The 20,256-nt window shown below is 38.9% G+C and overlaps 1 protein-coding gene across 7 annotated transcripts in view; it reads right to left on the bottom strand.

Annotated features, from left to right (window-relative positions):
• Positions 1 to 1,931: 1,931 nt before the first annotated feature.
• LOC113540206 (nuclear factor 1 B-type) overlaps positions 1,932 to 20,256 on the bottom strand; it is a 92,361-nt gene continuing 74,036 nt past the window's right edge. For 3 of the 7 annotated variants that reach the window (XM_034303547.2, XM_034303549.2, XM_034303548.2), the window contains exons 11-13: positions 14,605 to 14,684; positions 12,185 to 12,239; positions 1,932 to 8,653 (exon numbers count right to left, since the gene is read on the bottom strand). In XM_034303547.2, the coding sequence (XP_034159438.1) occupies positions 8,555 to 8,653; positions 12,185 to 12,239; positions 14,605 to 14,684 (234 nt within the window). In that variant the 3' untranslated portion in view covers positions 1,932 to 8,554. The remainder of the gene's footprint in view (positions 8,654 to 12,184; positions 12,240 to 14,604; positions 14,685 to 20,256) is intronic. The other 4 variants (XM_026936518.3, XM_026936521.3, XM_026936520.3 and 1 more) reach the window with 2 other exon arrangements.

The following is a 20,256-nucleotide window of genomic DNA, read 5'->3' on the forward strand; positions in this document are numbered from 1 at the left end:
GAGTCCCTTTGAATAGCCAGGCAGCACTCAATATCAAGTTTGTTTGTTGCATCCGTCCTTGTCTGTGGAGTATGCAAATTGGCTGTGTGTGTGTTTTTGAAGGGGTAGAGAGAGGGGGGGTCTGTGGGAAAGTGAGGGAGCTAATCCTGAGAGTTTCATCAGGGTGGAGAAGACCATTCACTCAGTAACCCCCTCCCTCACCCCCCACCACTACAACTCACCGCACGCCACTTCGCAAGACAAGGACGTGGTGTTTTCTCTTTGTGTTGAAGTCACCCCCCCTGCGTATATACACAAACACTTTAATGCTGAACACCTGTTTCTGCGCACACACACCCCGGTGATGCGCAGACATCCCACGCTCCCGTCTACTGGGGGCCACACAAAGAGCTTCTTTATGGATAAGCACAAAATGGTAACATCACATAAACCAATAAATCAGGAGTGGGAAATCATACTATATAGTTGAATATGACCAAACCTGTAGTGGTTTCTTTCATTTTCTGTGTTTGGAATTGAACAGATTAATCCGTCACTTGATGACTGACACTTCTTTCAAGTCGGAAGATGTAGTAAGTCTGGGAATTGGTTCCTAACAGCTATGTGTGTATGTTCAGGCCTTGTCTTACTCCCGCTAGTCTGCTTTTCCCTGATTTCTCCAAGGACAGGCAGTTCTGCACTTAGCTCTGTGTAGCGACTCATGTTTCACAAGCAGACCCAGCTTCCAGCATTCCCTATTTAAAACAAAAGCAAACACACACACACACACAGACACACATATCTCAGCTTCTCCTTCTGCCCTGCAGAACATAATCGGCCCAAACAGCACTTAACTTCATCAAATCACCAAAAGTGGGCCTTGATAGAAAATAAAACATCCTTGGGAAATATGTAGGATGCATTAAGAGCCAAAACCCTTCTTATTGAAGACAGATGTTTATTTACCTAGCCAATTGTTTTTTTATAAATGGCATAATGATAACCATTATGTATTTGAGATAATTTTATATCAGCGTAGCACCATATTGTTTGGTTTTATAGCCAAGGAAAGTGATCGCAGCCAGGTGTTGGTTTCAGCCTAATTGTAAGGGTTCAGGAGGACTTCGGCTTTCATGTTTATCTAACATGGCACTCATTGAGCCCCAAATGTTATTCTCAGCCCTGAGCATGTTGGATTATAAAGACATGTCCTGTGGCACCAACTATAGCCTGCAGTGCTGCTTATCTCACACATACACACACACACACACACACACACACACACATGTATGTCTTCCTATTCTTCTTAGGACCTTCCACTGATATAATTATTAATGCAGGTAATGAATGCTATGCTTCACTTAAAACTAACCCTAAACTTATCCTCAATAAACAAAAGGTTAGTTTTTTTAAGCAGTCTTCCTCGTGGGGACCAGCCAAATGTCCCCACAAGGTCAAACCTGTCAGATATTCCTGTCCTTGTGCAGACATTTGGTCCCCATCAAAATATAAAACATTCCCACACACACAGGTGTGTATTTACAGCCATTCGAACTTAGTGTTGTAGTTCTTTCTTAACAACAAAATGCTAAATAAGATGTATATTAATGACCTCACAACTGAAAAAAAAAATCTTAATCATGCCCCAATGTGAAATTTGGTCTTTTCCCATTTCAGCTGCATACCCAGTGGCTCTGTTTTGCTTCATTAACTATCTGTAATGCTTTGCATGTAACCTTTTCCCAACATTTCAGGCACATTGCAGCCATGATTGATGTTTTACTTACTCAAAGTAGGTTATGCTTGGGGCAGCCAGTATGCAAAATTACACAAGTGAATGCCAGCTGTATAATTTCTTCTATTTGCAGCACAATTGATTATTTTATATTGAAATTGTGATCATTTTTTTTTAAATCAAGCATCAGAGACAAAAAAATTGACAAAACAATCTGTTTTGTAGCATAGCTCGTTTTATTGTTTAAACAGTTTTGCATAGGAAATATATCCACTTCCAGTAATTGACTGCAGTAAAAACAGCTGCTAGCAGTATAGGCTGGATATAACAGTAACAATCACAAAAAAGTCAAGCATTATTTACACTCATTTTTAATCTTGTGGCAATTTTATCCCCTACATCAAATGCAGCTAGCTCAAAGGCAATGCCTACCATTTAGCTGTGAAAACTGAAAAAAAAAAAAAATCAAACCAAATGAAGAAAAGTAAAAACAGCTGAAAAAAAAACAAGACCTTCACTGTACAGTCTCTTGAAGGATACCTGCATTTCCCGAACGGTGAATAAAACAAGTCTTTAAAGTCTTCTATGATGTACATTCAGGAATTTACATTGCCTTTTGCATACATCTGTGGTGTTACTACATTCACTAAAGGCTGATACAACCTTAAAACATTTGTTAGTGTTGTTGATGTCATGTTACAAATGCATGGCTCAAAAAAATGCCATTTTGAAAAGGGTGTAAAAGTGCCACAAGACCTGAAAGAAATCAACCCTGCTGTGGAGCTGGCAAGCATCTTTTTTTTTTTTTAACTGACGTTTTTTTCATCTACTGTAGTTCTAAGTGTAGCATTGACAATCTAAAGAAACACACTGCCCAACTATTTATTTAATCTCATCAAAGAAATATCGAGAGACCAGGGCACTCCATTCAATAGGACTAAAATATTCAAAAATGAACAGAGCACAAAAACACTTAAAAGGACACATCACATAAAACCTGGGGGAAAAAAATAAAACATAATAAGATAAAAATACAGGAAGAAGCAACCCACACATTCTGTTTTGACTGTTTTTTTTTCTACATTTCTATTTTTTCCCAAAGAAATTTCAATCAGTGTTGTTTTTATGTACAATGTGAAGTCCACTGAGACTGTAAGCTGGAACAGGCACTGCTTAACATATATATACTGTATATATTTTTTTTGTATTTTTTTTTTTTTTGGTAACCATCTCAAAATATGCTGGTTTTTAATATGTTCCTGTTTATGTCTACCTGATGTTCATTCATGCCATTGGAAATGCCCTTGGAAAACAGAACTGAAGAAATGGACTGAAAGGTTCTCCTGCCTTTCCCTGTGGTAAATCCATATTCAGGTGAACTAAATAAAGATATTGCGTGAGTGCCACTAGCACCTCCTTGCATAAGGAAAATACTTGTGGCCTTCTCAGTGTCCATGAGCATGGCTTTCATAACTAACTCTACATGTAATACTTAACTTTAACCAGGCCATCGTCTCATATAATGTAATACATGTAATGCTATGAAAATCTAACTTCTTGACAACAAACTGATTAAAAAAATTAACAATAATCAGCCCTTTGAAAAGGAATGAAAAACAAACCTAAAAAATCACTACTGAGACACAAAAAGGTAGAAATTGACCAGAACTCCTCTCATAAGCCTCATAACACTGTGTGCTATGGTGAGCGACACTGAGACACGATCACAATCAGTGAAATTAGATGGAAGTATTCAGGCTTGAAATCTGATGATACACGCAAACCATACACCAAACAACAACGCGCCAATGAGAGGGCTAGTGGGAACTGCGGAAAGTGCAAATGCTCAGCTGTTTGCCAAACTCTCCTCTGTGCTAACGACATAAACGGATATCTGTGTGGCTGCGCAAAAGGCTCTTTTGAGTTAGGGTTCTCCCAGTACTGACCTTATCCTAACTACACGATGAAGGTGATCAACGTTACTTAACATGGCAATCACAGCCCACAGTGAACATGTAAATACTGTGAAATGAACATGCTTAGATGTCAGCATTAGAAAAGTTATAAGGTCTCATCCGAAACCAAATGATCCACTGTATTGTGGGTAAATTAATTTTCTTTTCCAGGAGACAGCAGAATAATATGTCACTAATAACATTACCCTGGTAATCACTGACAACAGACTTGAATCAGGTGCCTTTTTAAAGGGACGATGATTTCCCCATTTGGCCCGAATCAGCAAAATCGTTATTTCCTTTTTCCCATTTCTGTTATCGCATAATCAAGTCACACAGTCGAGGTCCATGCTAACAGAAACAACACACCAGGTTAATCTACATGAAGCACAACAAATGACCTTCATCATTTACTTTTAAACATTTACACGTCAACAGAGGAATTTACCTCCACAACAAAGTACAACAAATCAAAATAAAACTCATTCTGGTTTGTATGGGCAGCTAGAGTTGTACCTCGAGTCCAGATTCCAAACAGGTTTGTTGTATTTTAATTTTTTACAATAAAAATTCATATTAAGCAAATTCCTTAAGTTTATAAATTTAGCTTTTTACAAATAAGGGTAAAGAAAAAAATACAGTGTACAAACTTTTGTCTACAAGGCAGGCATTTGAATAGAAAGACCCTCATTTTTCCTTACCGTGTGGAGTCAGAGTCAGCCAGACACACACTCTGGCACACACTCGAACCAACACAAACCACCCAGCTAGCAGAGCAAAATTTAACCACTACGGACTACGAGACTAATGCTATGACTAGTGCTAGGACTCACTGATGACGAACTGAAATCAGGTGCCTTTTAAAATTATTCTGAGAGAACAAAATGTTACCCTTCGCAACATGAATTTAATCATCAATTCTTTTCCTATTTTTTATGACACATATCCACATCACAACTCTAGGTCTCACACCAACCAAAGAAAAAAAAAAAAAAAAAAAAAAAAAAACATTTTACTTTACAGTTACAATTCAACAATTCAACTTTGTAAGTCTTAAAAAGTTCATTTCAGATTCAAAATGATATTTTGTTGTGGCTTATTTTTACAATTTAAAAAAGAAGGGGTAGCAAATTCATTTATATCTTTAAAAAGTTTGCTCTTTCCAAGCAAGGGTAAAAAAAAATTACAGTGTACAAACTTTTGTCCAGAAGGCAGGCAGTTGAATAAAAAGATGCTCATTTGCTTGTCTCTTGTATTGTCAGCGTCCCACACACTCTGCCACACACTCGCACTGACAAACATGTTTTTACAGAGCTGCCATTTTATCTCCTAAAGACTACCAGAGACTAATCCCGTCTGTATGGCCAACACAGTGACCCATACCTCCAGCCATCTTCACTGTTTTAACACGCCTACAAGCATGACACCAATCCTCTGACCCTGACACTGCCATCAGTCTGGGGGAAATGCACTTTCAGTGGCACGGCTAACGGCCAAATGGCTGCAAAGCACTTCGACTTTCTCAAATCCAATACCAATAAAGAAAAAACAACAACAACAAAAAAAACAAAACATGACAGCAGTGCACATAACATGGGGTAGCTTCATTTTGTTCATTTTTTAAAACTTTTTTAGTTTTTTGCACAATAAGAACAAGCACATTTGTGAAGGAGGAAAGATTGAGCTTGACTTGAGTTTTTCTATCTAGACAAAGTTTTTTTTTTTTTTTTTTTTTTTTGGAGGACATGGTTACACAAAGATCTATAATGATTTCAGGTCTGCTGTAGAAGAAAGCGGCCATTAAATGGACCAAGTACAAACAGCAGAAATGTTGATAGATATGCTGAATGTCTTTGTACAATACAAAGAGTAAATCCAATGACTGATATTGATATAATGCTCTGTGATGCATTATGCCTGAGTTACTGTTTTACAGTTCATGAAATTGTTCATTTGAAAGGGCACTGGAGGTGGATGATTGCCTATATGCTGTATAAGTGCTCAGCGTTTAAGTCGCAGTGGTCCTCCAGACCAAAAGGAGACTGCATAAGGCCCTTCCTCTGAAGTTCATAGTTTATCACAAGTAGAATATAAAACAGATCAGGAGTTCATACTGTGTCCCCGAACCTGACTGACATCCTCATAAGGCTAAACCTGGAAATAACTCCAAGATAAGAAACAATAAAATACAAAGGATACGATTTCTTTTCTGATTGTAAGAAGTTTTAACACGCAAGTATACGTGGTGATTGTGATGCATCTCATAGCAAGTCACTTTTTTTCATAAAAATTTAAGGCATCTACTTTTGTACTTGCATATTGCTACTGATAATATGCAGACCCAATGCTGAAGATTCGTCTTCACAGCTTTCAAGATACAGTACCGACAGTTAAATGTGTTTTAAAAGATGCTGTGTGTGGACAGAGTGAGTTAACAGGCAATATGCAGAGTGTTGCATAACATTCATAGTCCTCATTATATGAAAAATCTGAGCTGGGGATGAATTTGATTCCGCTCAGCAGTGTATACTGTAATGTTGTACATGGAAATGTGTTTGTTCTAACTCTAATTCTCTAAATTTCCACGTTGATTGTCAGTCTCAAGTCAAGCTTTCTCTCCTCTGGAAATGAGCCAATTCCAGGAGCCGTGCTAGCACCCCAGTGTGAAGTTAAAAAAAAAAAAAAAAGTCGGTTAGTCACAGTAGGCAGACCAGTGACTTTGCAGCCATATTAGACCAAACGATGCATGCTACAAAGTGTAGAAAAAAATAATTAATAATTACTCCCCTCACAGAGAAAAAGAAACAAAACTATCCTTGCATGCGCCTCTCCATCTTTCAGTACACTCAAGGAAAAAAAAAAGACCTTGTCACACACTGCATAGAAAGCAGTTCCCACTTTGGTCAATAAAAAAAAAAAAAAAAAAAAAAAAGGAAAATAACAACAACATCAACAACAACATTAACAATGACAACATCAACAAAATAAATGTTTACACTATTTGTATCTCTGTACTAGCTTCTAATCGACATAGCTAAAAGCACTACCTACATAGGCAAAACTTGGTATTGCATAATTCTTATAATTCTGGACCCCTCCCTCCCCAATAATGACTGGAAGATGAAAAAAACACCAAAATACTGAAAAATAATGCTGTTTGATTATAAACTTTAGAACAGCAACTATACACAGCCTTGATATGCACTGTAAATGTGAGATAAAGTAGTAAATGAAGCTAAAAATCAACAATGACACAATTTCATCCAGAGTACAAAATATTTCTTATCATAAAAATGTTATTTTTTTCTAAAACGGTAATAAATGCAGCAAAAACAAGTGTAGTGATGTTTTCTATATTCAAAGGCAAGGCACGTAATGTGGACTATATATATTCGTGCAAATTAAGATTATTGGAAAGATTAGTTATATAAATATATCTGATTGGAGAGGCGATGGCATTGGGACTGCCGTGAACAATTGGAGATTTATGGGACTACAGCTCTCGAGATTCACCAAACTGGGCATAAACGAAGCACCATGAGACCTAGCCTCGCCCTGCAGGTTAGTGTTTAACTGAGTGCAGATTTAACACATAACAAACACGCACACATACACACACACACATGCGCGCACACACATTTTCTCTTAAATTACTTCACCAGCCTGCGTTCCTCGTGTTTCTTGTAATATCACAATGTAAACAGTAGCTTTATAAGCTAATGGCCCAAATGAAAATGCACACTAGATAGGTAGGGATTACATAAAAACATAAGCCATTTTATACACGCTGTGTGTTTGTGTCTTTTCACCTTTTTAAGTTTCTGTTTGTCATTTTACATAATAAATTAAAAAAAAAACTACCCGAGTGCTTGGGTACGGCTCAAGATAAGTGCTGTTTTGTTCGTGTTCAGTTCTGCTCAGGTAAACGTTTACTGTCAATCACACTTCTCCACTCTCAACTTTCCACCATGTTCATATTTGAGGATGCAATTAACTTTTTTCTCATTTAAAAGTGAACTTAAAACAGTTACTCCCCCTTCCTTTAGAGTCCTAGGGCAGACAGACTATGATAGCTTCCCTTCAGTAAAAAAAATCATTTGAATTGCACTTGCCTCATATGAGATATTTTCTTTTTTCCATTTTTTGAAAATCCTTTGTAAAGGATACATCAAGAAAATTCACTGGGGTTGTTTTCTAACCTAGTAATACAGGTCTTTTTTTTCACTATAAAAATTCAGAGTTCTTAACTCTTAAGAGTAGATATTAACCTTTAGCTCTAAAGGAAATACAAATCCAAGATTGACAAGATTACAGATACCAAAAGGTGCCTTTTCATCATGGAAAAAATGAAATTTAGAAGGCAAACAAACAAAAAAGTCTGAATTGCTGAATTTTGTTCCTATGGACATGTAATGATGTGGGTTGAGCCTTCTTTAATAGGTCAGAATTGGAGCCTGCATTCCAAAAAAAAAAAAAATTTTAAGTCCAGCCAGCCAGCCCTTGTGTGCCTCTCCTTCTACACCTGCTCAAAAACCAAGCCTAGAAATTGTGACATAAGAATGAGGAAAAAAAAAACACTACAAGAGACTAGCGTGTCATGCAAAACATTAAGGCATCTAAATTTTTTTGTATGGTAAATATCACAGTATGTCAGTTGAGGGGCCTTCTCACACAATGACTGACTGGCATGGAGAGGCTCGTGCCAGCTTTGACCCAAACCCACTCTCCTGTTCTAGGGCAAAGTCCTTCAGTGGGAGGGACAAAAGTCAGTGGAGATTGTGTAAGTGCTGCTTGCTGGTTTGTCCACGGACCTGTCACTCCAGAGTCAAGGCTTGGCCCCCCCGCTTACACCCCTCAGTTGCTTGTCTCCGCCTGAAGAAGGGGCTCACCAATGATGTTTATGCTGTAATTCTGGACATTTGTTGGCAGAATCTGAGTCCCGTTCGACACTTGGAATGGAATTAAGCTCGCCCAGGTACCAGGACTGTGGACACACAGGAGAGAGAGAGAGAGAGAGAGAGGGAGAGAGAGAGGGAGTGTAAGGACATGGACATCAACATGGTGGAATATCTACACAAACATAAAGCAGACATATCAGAATCTACTTGCCTGAAAAATGGAATTATTATTATTATTATTATTATTATTATTATTATTGCAACTACTACTACAAAACAACACCACCACCAACAACAACAACAATAATAATAATAATAATTCCAAGAATAATTTAAGTAAATTCCTTAACAGTAAAACTCAGAGCCAAGAATATTTTCTTAGATTTTGCATTTTGCCTGAAAGACCTTGAAACCTTGCAATCAGCCAAGCTGACATTTGTTTAAAAAACTATTTTTTTGTTAAATCAAGTAAAGCTAGTTATATGCTGCATATCACATAATTAGCAGCCTTTATGTTCAGTATATAATTAAATATTTCGTAAATTTGAATGACTGCTAAGCGAAAAAAAAAAAAATCACACTGAGCATGCAATCACCTGGTTTAACAAAGGACAATATGAAACGATTTTAAATCGAGTCAGTGACACATATCAATGTCTGTTAGTGGTACAGGTCTCAATTATTTCCCACAGTCTGAAGGGCTTCATCCCTCCTTTAGCACTGACAGCACAGGAAACTCAGAGGAACAAAGGCGCCTCAGTAAGTGGATATTGCAAAAGAGGAGTCCCACAGAGAGCTGACACCCTCCCTCTGATCAATAGGGTTAAGTCAGAGGCTGATTGTGTACCGCACTTTCCCATCCGCATTCAGCACATGCTAGCCACACAACAACACAAGACTGTTAATTGCGAGCCATGGCGCAGGCCTTGAATGCGAGAGACGCCGCGATGCACAAACAGCATGTTGTTCCCTGGAGGGAGGACAGCGGGGGTCTGAATGGTATGTACATGTGTCGAATAATTAGGCAGGCCAGAAACCAGTCCACCCTCCTCCTTTCCCGTCTCCTTCTTAAATACCTGTCTCACACAATCGCTGCTTTCTGTTTGCAGATTACAGAGCGTGCTCCTGCTCTTTCAACACCACCCGGCACACACAGCCACCGCTTTGTTATTTTCTCCCTTTTACTTTTTTCCCCCAGCAAATAAGAAAGGGAGGACAGGGCAGGCCGGGGGTGGACGAGGGCGTACTGGGGTGTTTGACGGAAGGCAACAGTAAAGAGAAGAAAGTGAGCGACTTTTCCCTGGGATCTCCGGCTGCAGGTGCATAGCTTCAGTGGATCAGCTTTGGTTGCGAGAAGGGGGGCAGTGAGGGAGTTTTAGGGGGTTTTCTTTGGCAGTTTGTTTGTTTTCCAAAGGGGACACGAGGGCTCAGGCTGATGCCTGGGGAAGACAACAGGGTCTTGGCGGACCTAGAACACTGACTTTATTCTTCCCATGGCTGCCTGCAGTGATACGGCTGACTGTGGCCATGAATGTGGCTAATGACTTAGTCTGCATTTTATACAAATCCCCTGCAGCTAGAGGCCTAGACATCACTTAAAACAATAGAGGCAAAGTTCATGATTCAATAGCCAGAGACATGGTCAGAATTTACAAAGCATGGGATATGAAAGAAGAAAAAGAAAAAGGAAGGAAATGCAGTGCTACAAAAGTCTTCGTGAAAAAAACTATCTCAATAATTTTTTTCATTTTCCTCCATAGCTTCTTTCCCCTCCTTCTGCACGCCCCTTTCACTCTGCTCTTTCTGGCCTGCTAGAAATCATCTGACAGGAAATGAGAGATTAAGTTTTTCCTACCTTGCTGAACAAAGAGAGCACAGAGGAGGGAAACACTTGGCAGTGATTTGGCTTTGTTTTTTTTTTTTTGTTAAGATAGCTTTTTATCCCTTTCTTTCTATGTCTTTCTCTCCCTTTGTAACATACTACTCACTCCACAGGAACACAGGAGACCTGAGCAGCAGGGGATTACTTTGTAAGCTCAGTGCACATGGTCCTCAACCCTTCTGTCCTCCCATACTCCTTGCTCCAACCCCAGCCTCAGCTTTTGCAGAATGCTTAGCCGATTGATCGCTGCGGCTCATGGGGTACCACCCCCTTATTTAACAATTTCAACTTCAGCCTGGCATTACCTAATGTCTGGTTTCCCCTGGATACCAGATGGCTTAATACATGACAGCTCCGCATCCACAGGAACCCGAGGAGGGGGGAGAGGGGAACAAACAACTTTTCCTCACGCGTGGTTGACTTGATCAGATTCTACACTGTTGAATCACCCTCCACGCTCATAGCTTGCCCATCCACAGCTTTCTGTCCCACCAAAATCCTCCTGGCTGTAGTGGTAGGCATACAGTATGCTTCGCTTGGGGATCAGGTCCTAAATTAGATTATCTAATGGCATCTTAATGGATAGCTGACCCCATTTCCTGCAGGATGGCAATGCTCAAGGCTGGGTCCAATTCAATTTGCCTTGAACCATGGAGCACCATACATGAGTCTCTGCCAATGCAGCCCCATCCAAAAGTGAGCAACAAATTACATTTACATACATTACCCGTCAAAAGTATGGGGACACTCCGTTTTTCAAAATATTAGTAATAAATTAGCATTTTTCTTGTCTGTTTGCGATAACCTATTAACAATTAACCACGGTTGAGGAAATCATATGTAACATGAATATATTTGTAACAATGACAAAATCAATCACACTATTGTACATGCTCAGAAAAAAAGCCCTCACTTAGCAGATGTAACTGGTGCACACACATTCTTCAAATGAAGAGTTACTTCAGATATTCCTCACAGATGCTTGTGTGCCTCTTGAAGGACTTTCATGTGGTTCGTGGAGCTGTTTGGACATGTGTCTCTCTCTTGGTTTTATTCAACTCCTTCCAGAGCATCTTGATTGGGTTAAACTCAAGTGAATGGAGAGTCCACTCTGTTATAGACAGCTCTGCCTCCTTCCTCTTCATGCATCACTTACTCAGCTTTGAGGTGTGTGTTTAGGTGTGTTTTAGAAAAGGCTGTACAGTGAATGTATAGTGGGATTGTCGACTACAGCTAAGCTCTCTATACAAAACCCTTCTATCAATATAACCTTGCTATATAAAAAACTGATTTGACATATCCTCTGTCTTAAAAATCCTTGGTCAAAACTAATCCAACTACAATATTGGGCATCATTGGGAATCGAAACAGGCAAGTGGCTTCTCTTTTATTAGGCTGCATAAGTGGGAAAATCTGCAGAAAGAGGCCCTGCAACCCCACTGACTGCAGAGGAAGTCTAAGCATGATGCCTCTGTACCTGACTGCAGAATAAGTGCTGAGAGGAAGTGCTGAGCAAGGCTTTATCCAGCCACGGGAAAGGGGTTTAAAGAGAAAGGGAGGCTCCAAAAAACAAAAACAAAAAAAAAGAGAAAGACAAGAGAGGCTAAGGAATGTAAATTTTCTAAAGAAACAGCCAGACATAGATGTACTCAGAGAGAAATAGGTTTGTCTTTCATTTTCAAGGGCAAAATCCAGCTTTCTACATTTACAGTAAGGCCCAGAATTTATAACCTACCCTGTATGGTAGGTCCTGCTCATTACAATCTCTCCTCTTGTCTGTTTCTATAGACCTACAGAGGGTAGAAATTATTTCTCGGTCTTGTAAGCATATAAATTGTAATTCAAAGTAACAATTTTATCTGCAAGACTGAAAAAATTTGTGATGTCAGATGATATTTATGAATATGGTATGATGACGTGAAAATGAAAGTGACAGAAGAAGATTCATGATAGGCCAACTCCCAAAATCTTAAAGACTGTCCACTACAGATATTAAGAAAATATCAATTTATATTGATGCACCATTCTTGATATTTAATATATGGCTTCACAGATTCAAAACAGTATGTGTCATGCAAAAAGTTGGTGACACTGTATGGGAAAAGTCCAATACAACATGTCCCTTTTTATTACTATTTGTATTACAATTATTATATTACATTATTTTGTTTGACACTGTACACTTTTCTGTCATTTTCTTTCCCTTTCCACATCTTTCCATACAGTTTAGGCTATTTATACATCTTTGAAATCAGGCTACACTGCCAAAACAAATAAGAAACCAATTATATGCACACATCTTTACTTAGTGACAAATGTGACAAATATATTTCCAATACACATATTAAACATATTGCCAATACGCAAACAAATACACACATGTGCACACACAAACCCCTACCTTAAAAAATGATATTAAATATTTAAAAAATGCCAATTAATGTTAATCATAGTAAGCTAATCTGGAAACGTAGCATGCTGTCTAGCTAACACCAACACACAATAGCTTTCTATTACTGACCTGAGAATTTGGTATCTAAAAGGAAAAAATATGAACAATATAGCAGGACAGCATCATTATTAATAATAATAATATTTTATGGCTAATACCCAGAGAATGTTTATTTTTAATTATTATATTTATCATACTGTGTGCTCAGAAGATCTAATCTTATAGTAGTATGTGATAAAGCAAAAGAGGAGTAAGAAATATGATCTTGGTTACTCCTGCTGTTTTTAAGGCATATGAATGACACAGGAATTTCACTAAAAGCTACTTTTTTATTTGCTTTTCCAGAGCCTGGTTCCAGGGAAAAAAAATCAATCGCAAGAGCTGAAGTTGAACTGAAAGCACACTCAGGAAAAACCTGTTACATACACTGACACACGCAATCTTCAAAAGAGTTCATAGACTTCTCTGATACTTTTGGCACATTCCCGTGTGTCAGATTGGGCAAGTATTCATAAGGTTGTAATCTGAAGTTCCAGTGAAGGTGTAAATACTCAAGTCATGTCTGACATGCACTTCTTGGAATTTAAAATGGACTCTGTTCCACACCAGAGTGCTGACACGACCTACATTCAACAAGGTGCTGAATCATGCTGCCTTATTTCCCCTTTCTCATTCCCAATATAAAAACTACAAAAAAAAAAGTCAATGTCAATAGCAATGTTAAATATTTATCAAAGTCTCAAAGTCTTATCGATCCTGCTTTACATGTAATAGTCTATTATACACTCAGTAACCACTTTATTAGGAACATCTGTTCATCTGCTTATTCACACTATTATCAGCCAATCATGTGGCAGCAGCTCAATGCATAAAATCTTGCAGAAACAGGTCAAGTGCTTCAGTTAATGTTCACATCAAACATCAGATTGGGGAAAATGTGATCTCAGTGACCTGATCATGGCATGGCTGTTGTTGCCAGACGGGCTGGTTTGTGTATTTCAGAAACTGTGGATCTCCTGGGAATTAAGCACAACAAGCAGTTCTGTGGGCAGAAACACCTTGCTGATGAGAGAGGTCAGAGGAAGACTGGTTACCAGACTGGTTCAAGCTGACAGGAAGGCTATGGTAAATCAAATTAAATCATCACTCTTTACATCCATATTGAGCAGAAAAGCATGTCAGAATGCACAACACCTCGAATCTTGGGAAGGATGGGCTAGAGGAACAGAGGACCACATCAAGTTCCCAAGAACAGAAATCTGAGGCCACAGTTTACCGAAACTGGACAGTTGAAGATTGGAAAAACTTGTTCTAATTTTCAACTACCTATTTTTGATAAGCCTGTGCCTGGTTTAGCCTCAAATTACTGCATTTTCCCCATTCTGATGTTTGTATCTGCAGAATTTTATGCATTACGTTGCTGCCATATAATTGGCTAAAACTGCACGAACAAGCAGGTGTACCGGTGTTCCTAATAAAGTGGATAGTAAATGTATTTCCTGTAACTGTGAATATTTATTAAAGATCTGTTCAGTGAAACTGTTTATAGTAGAATGCAGGTTTGAAAAAAAAAATCTTAACAGGGTGAAATTTAAAAAGTGTGTATTTGCAAAAATGATGCATGATTGCGATAAAAGAAAACAAAACAAGAACACAAAAGAAACTTGATGGAGAGGTGGGTTGAAAATAAAGGAAACGTTTACCTTTGCCAAGAAATCCCCAAAGCCTCCTCTGAGCCATAAGACCTGACGTTTTGATTCACGGGCCAGTCACAAATCCTCAGCTGTCAATCAAACACCTCTCAGTCAGACAACGGGGCCAGCACAACGGTACTAACACACACATTTAGCATGCAACAAGGCCAGGAGCAGTCTGTGCCAAAACTACACACACATGATTAACTTGCTCTTTTTTTTTTAAATATTATGTTATATTATATTATATTGGTCTTCTAACATCTGATTGTATGTCTAAATTATAATAATTTAATAAAAATTTTAGACTCAGTTCCTGGACCACAGGTTAGAATGAAATTAGCCTCTATAAGTCTCTATTTCAACTACTTTGATTCAAACATTATATTTAAGCAGGGTCCTGGAAAATGTGCCTGAAAAATGTAAAATGTACAAACAGCAAATGTTATATGTAGCATGCAACATTAATGGGGTAACCATTAACTTTCCTGGAAGCAAAAGAAGAGGTTAGTTTACAAAACTAAGGGCTGGGTTACATGGATATCATTCGTCTCTGCCAAAATGCTTCTGCATGGGAACAGGGACGTGCGTTCCATCTGGCGCATGCACTTCATCATGTAAGCTGCTGTTAGACATGTTCAAGCAGATGGGTTGACTGAAGTATGGTCATGCTGTGTGGTGTCAGATATGTTACTTTTTGGCTTTTTATGCTGACCTGTAAAAGTCTTAAAAATATGAATGTGGATGGAGGAGAAGAGAGCATACAAACGTATTCTTATAGACACTCATACACACATGGACTGACAACGTATGAATGAGATTGCAACAAGTGCAAATGTATAGCCTAATAAACAAACAAAATGTAGAGACGTCTGTGCAATAAAAACAACAAAGGCAGAACCTGTCACTTCACCAATCTATGCATTTCCCTAATGCCTGGAGGAATATATTGCCATCCATTCTGCCCACCTGCGGTACTGTTGGTTATCAGATGCAAAGGCTGTTTACAAGCTTTAATCAGGTCCATTCATTCTTTGAATATTCAGTAGCACTTATTCTCAGTCAATAATGCTAGCCATTTCTGGAACAGCGCCTGTACCATTCCCAACATAAATCCATTTCCACTGCAATAAATCTAGGAAGGCAAATAATTGATTTTCTATATTTACACCACAGATGCTTTAGCGCTGACCCAAAGAGGCTTGGCTGGATAAAATATCCATTTCCCAGAGTGAAAGCCACATGAATTAGCAGATTGAGCACAAGCATTAACACTGAACAGGAAATTATTGGAATTTCACTGCTCGTACAGAAGCCCAGTTATGGCAGGTGCCAATATGAATGATAAATACAATTTACACTGAATAGCTAGTGGAAAAAAAACATAATGTAGAAGAAATGTTGGAAACCTTTTCCAGGGAAAAGCAGAAATGTTCAGTTGCACTGAAGCTGAACTGAATTACATGTATGTATTTGAGCTTGTAATAGAACGTGCTGTATGGTGGGATATAGGAAGCAGTTTTTTTCAGAACTTGAGTGACTCAGTTTCACACTGTTAGTGTGCGGATATCCACCTCCATCAGTACAGCTGCCAAATTTACTTCCCCACACAAGTTTGTGTGTGTGTGCATGTATGTGTGTGTGTATGTGTGTGTGCTAAAGCCAGAAAACAATGGCTTTGGGCGAAGTCGAGGTCAGCTATCAGACAGTTACAGTGGCAGACATTCCTTCGTCCTGTTTTGGTAGACCCCCCCACACACATTAAAAAAACACACACACAATATGTGCTGAAAAGGAACCACAAGTGCAGTAATTAGTGTGGATGCATAAACCTAAGTTCAAGGACGTCTGTCCTGGAAAAGAGTTCACATGAGGACTTTTCTCTAGGATTTTAAACTGTACCTCAACAACTAAACAAAGAACAGGAGAAAAAGAACAGGGAGTCTGTTACTGTCATCACAACACTCCTAAAGCACAATTTGTAACAACATAACAACTTATGATCTATAATGACAATGCAGAAGTTTCCACTAGACACCTGAAACAACAAAACCCTTATTTTTTCAAGGCTTATTCTCACAAAAATTAATTATATATCCGCAAAAGTACTCATGCTGAACTGACACCGAAGCTTATCTTACTCACAGAGGTGCAGCTTGATCAAATATCACCTGATATGTCAGTGTCGAGTAAATAACAACAGCACGGCCCAAACACATAGACTCGGGTCATCAATTAGGAGCTGGTAAGCTTCTTGTGAATGCTTCTGGTTGTAGGTGCCATCTGTCCATAGCAGCGCCAGATCATAGAGGTGCATCTCAGCCAAGTTAGCGCTAATGAACATCTGTGTGTGGGGACTGGATAAGCGTGCTAACATTAGATAAAACCAAACAATTTTGATCAGCGATCAGTCCCAGAAGTGAGACTACGGCTTTCTCCTGGGATTGAAAAGAGAGCGAGAGCGAGTAAAAGAAGGGTTAGACGCCCTTAGGGAGAACGGATAATGAAATATTTTCCTCACTGGTGTTTTGATGAGCACTTTACATAGGGGCCTCAGTCAGGAGCAGGTGTTTGGGTTTCTCTATGTGTATGTGTGCTGCTACTTACATATGTGAATTCACCTGTTATTTTCCCCAAGTGTACATGGGTGAGAAGCGAGCTCCAAACGGGCCTAGTGGAACAACAATGGCATTGTAACACTCACACCCTATGACCATCTGCCTGCATGTCTGTCAGTGTTTTCGCTCAGCCTATTTTGTCTGTGTGTAGATAGTTAATTGTCCACACAAACTCTAATCCAGTCCTAAAATCTTTGTTTTATTCATAACGTTACCTGTAAAAGCTGTAAGATAATCTATTTTAGTTTATTTTTTACAGTATAAAAGACAGATATGCCCAAGGAAACACAAATTCCTCTTACGGTATCATGGTATCGAGGTCATGACCCTTGCTCTTCACTCTGGATAGATTACATAAGCAGTGTTTAAGGGCTTCTCTGAAGTCTGGACTTACCACGAGAAAGTGGCCAGTAGCCCTAATAGCTGCACTTCCAACCACACACCCATTTAAAATCTGTGCTTAATCCTCTGGATCTATGTCATATGTTAGATAAGTACAGCATCCATGACCTATATCTTATGACAAGCTTAAGAAATCATATACATGGATTAACCTATTGTAGTTTGAGTTTGTAAAACATTAAAAGAGTTGTTTGTTTTTATGGAATGGAATGCAATAAATGATACTTATACTGTATATTTTTATAAAGGTAGTGTAATTGGCCACATGACCAGAGTTGTTCAACCATAAACCTAAAAAAGAGGCTGACTGTGTTGGAGGTCTATAAAAAAAGGGTGTATACAAAAAACATTATAAAAGAGATATAACTCTGATACACGTTTGATACTTTAATAAAAGACTGCCACATTTATACTGTCCTCACAACTGAGACCGGTCGTATACTACTCGTGTCCACTAATTTGATTGGACAAGCGGCATTCCAGGTGTGCTGATATTTAGTACAAAAGCACTGGTACATTTTGCTGTTTGTATCACTTCGCTTGTCTGTGCTACAAAAAAATTCCTTACATGAAACTGTTACTAAACTTACTATGCGCTGTCAGTCTGTGCGTTGCATGGCAACACGCAATTCAGCGTTAGCTTCTTTGGAAAAATATTTTCATTGACGGAGCAAAAATAAACAAAATATTTGGCCATATTGTGTCTAAAATGTCAGTTACTCAATAGTAATTTTTTGTTTAAAGAACTGCTGTGTAAAAGAAATATCACTCGAGCAAGATCGCTGTTGTACAGAATATCAGCACGGCTGTGAGTGCCGCAGGTAATTTTTTGTCACATGACTGAGAGTGTGATATTGCTTTTATACAAAAGTTCAATAAAGTGTCTCATTGCCGGTTACTAACTATTGATAATTCTAACCGCAAAGATTTTTAAAGTGCTGGTACTTTAAAAAAGAGCTTAAAATAAATTGTTTCATTCCTGAACTATTGTTTTGTTAGCACAATGACAAAAAGGTGACTATATGGTTTTAAGAACTGGATCAGATTGAGCAACTCTGTAGTTTTCACAATTGTGAACAAGAAGCAAACTTATATTCTAAGAAACTTTTCCAGAATAACTTTTTTTGAAAAGGCATGTAGATTGTGCCTCGCGGCTGTCCAAGGAGTAAAACACATGTATTCTTATAGTTGCAAAGAAAAGCTAGAAAGGCTAAAAAAATCTTAAGTGGTAATTTGGTCATACCCTGCTACTATAAGGCCCTTGTGTACACAGATAATTGTTGCAAATGAGGTCTGCACAAACAGTTGTCACATCAGCAACAGGAAAAGCAATCACACATATACGTGCATGCATGCACACTCTGTAACATGTATCTACTCGCTAGTCTCTTTTTTTACTGATAAGAATCTAAACCCTAATACCTCCATCTGCATTCTATTTAATGGCTAATTGGGGGTTAACAAGTCAAAAGGAGAGAGATAGAGAAAAAAAACATCAGCATGAGGAAAGTGAGACATGGGAAAAAGATACTAAAAGCAAGTGAGAGAAAGAGAGAGAGAAGCAGAAAGACAAAGGACAAAGAATGGAAAGAAAGCATAAACAGGAGCACCGGCGTGAGAGATAAAGAGAAAACAGAGAGGAACGAGCATCAGCACAGTGAGTGGGCCCTGCCGAGCGTCTGGAGTCTAGACACTCATTCTCAGGTTGCAGACAGGGCTACAGGGAGTGCCAAGCCCCACGGCATGCTGGGAAGGGCCGGCTGTACGGCTGTAAGGTGACTCCCCGGTGACGACTGTAATGCATACGGCCCCCGTGTTACACCACACGGCCAACAAAGGCCCGGCAGGGGAATGCAGGTGTCAATACAACTCATTATAACCTATGATAAATCACCCTGCATAAAGGCCAGGGTATACCGGAGACGTTATTTACCCTGCTAGGTGCCTCAAAAGCCACAGGTCCGACATGGGTCAGGCCTGCGCTATACAAATCACTATGCAGGAGCACATAAAAGCTCTGGCTTACATAAACACAATGAATTGCTGATATATTACCTTGTCTGTTTGTGGCACTTCTCCTTATTCGGTGTATTGTGGTTGAAACGAAAGACATTAAGTGTGTGGCTGAGGCGGTCAAACATGTAAACACTAGCAGAACGACTGCACAGCTGTACGCATGAGATCCTCGCACTAAAAGATGACACATTCTTCCAACAATGCGTACGTACCTCAATCCTTCGTTCTCTGTGGATCTGTCTCTGTCGTTTTATCTAGCCATCTATCTTCTAACCATAAAAGTGTGACCTCTATTTCAACATTCTTTTCATCCGCATGTAATTATCTATAATAGTCCAAGCTTTGGCAGAATTAAAACATGTTAACACTTAAGATAATTGCGGCGTGACAAGAGAAGAGAGTTTCATGGGCTACACCCCAGGATATGAAAAAAAAATCTATCAATGAGCAAAACTTTCTCCGTCTTTTTAAAAAGCTCAGAGCTTTACAGTACATCTGTGGTGGGGAGCAGCACATGTCTCAGTCTTCGTCCAGCTCTGCCAAACCAGAGAGCAATAAAAGCAAAGGCTTGCCATTACTCTAACTCAGGAGCAAGGCAGGAGAAAACCACTAATTATTATGAAGC

Source organism: Pangasianodon hypophthalmus, chromosome 4, assembly GCF_027358585.1.
Source record: "Pangasianodon hypophthalmus isolate fPanHyp1 chromosome 4, fPanHyp1.pri, whole genome shotgun sequence".
In the NCBI taxonomy this organism is placed as follows: Eukaryota; Metazoa; Chordata; class Actinopteri; order Siluriformes; family Pangasiidae; genus Pangasianodon; species Pangasianodon hypophthalmus.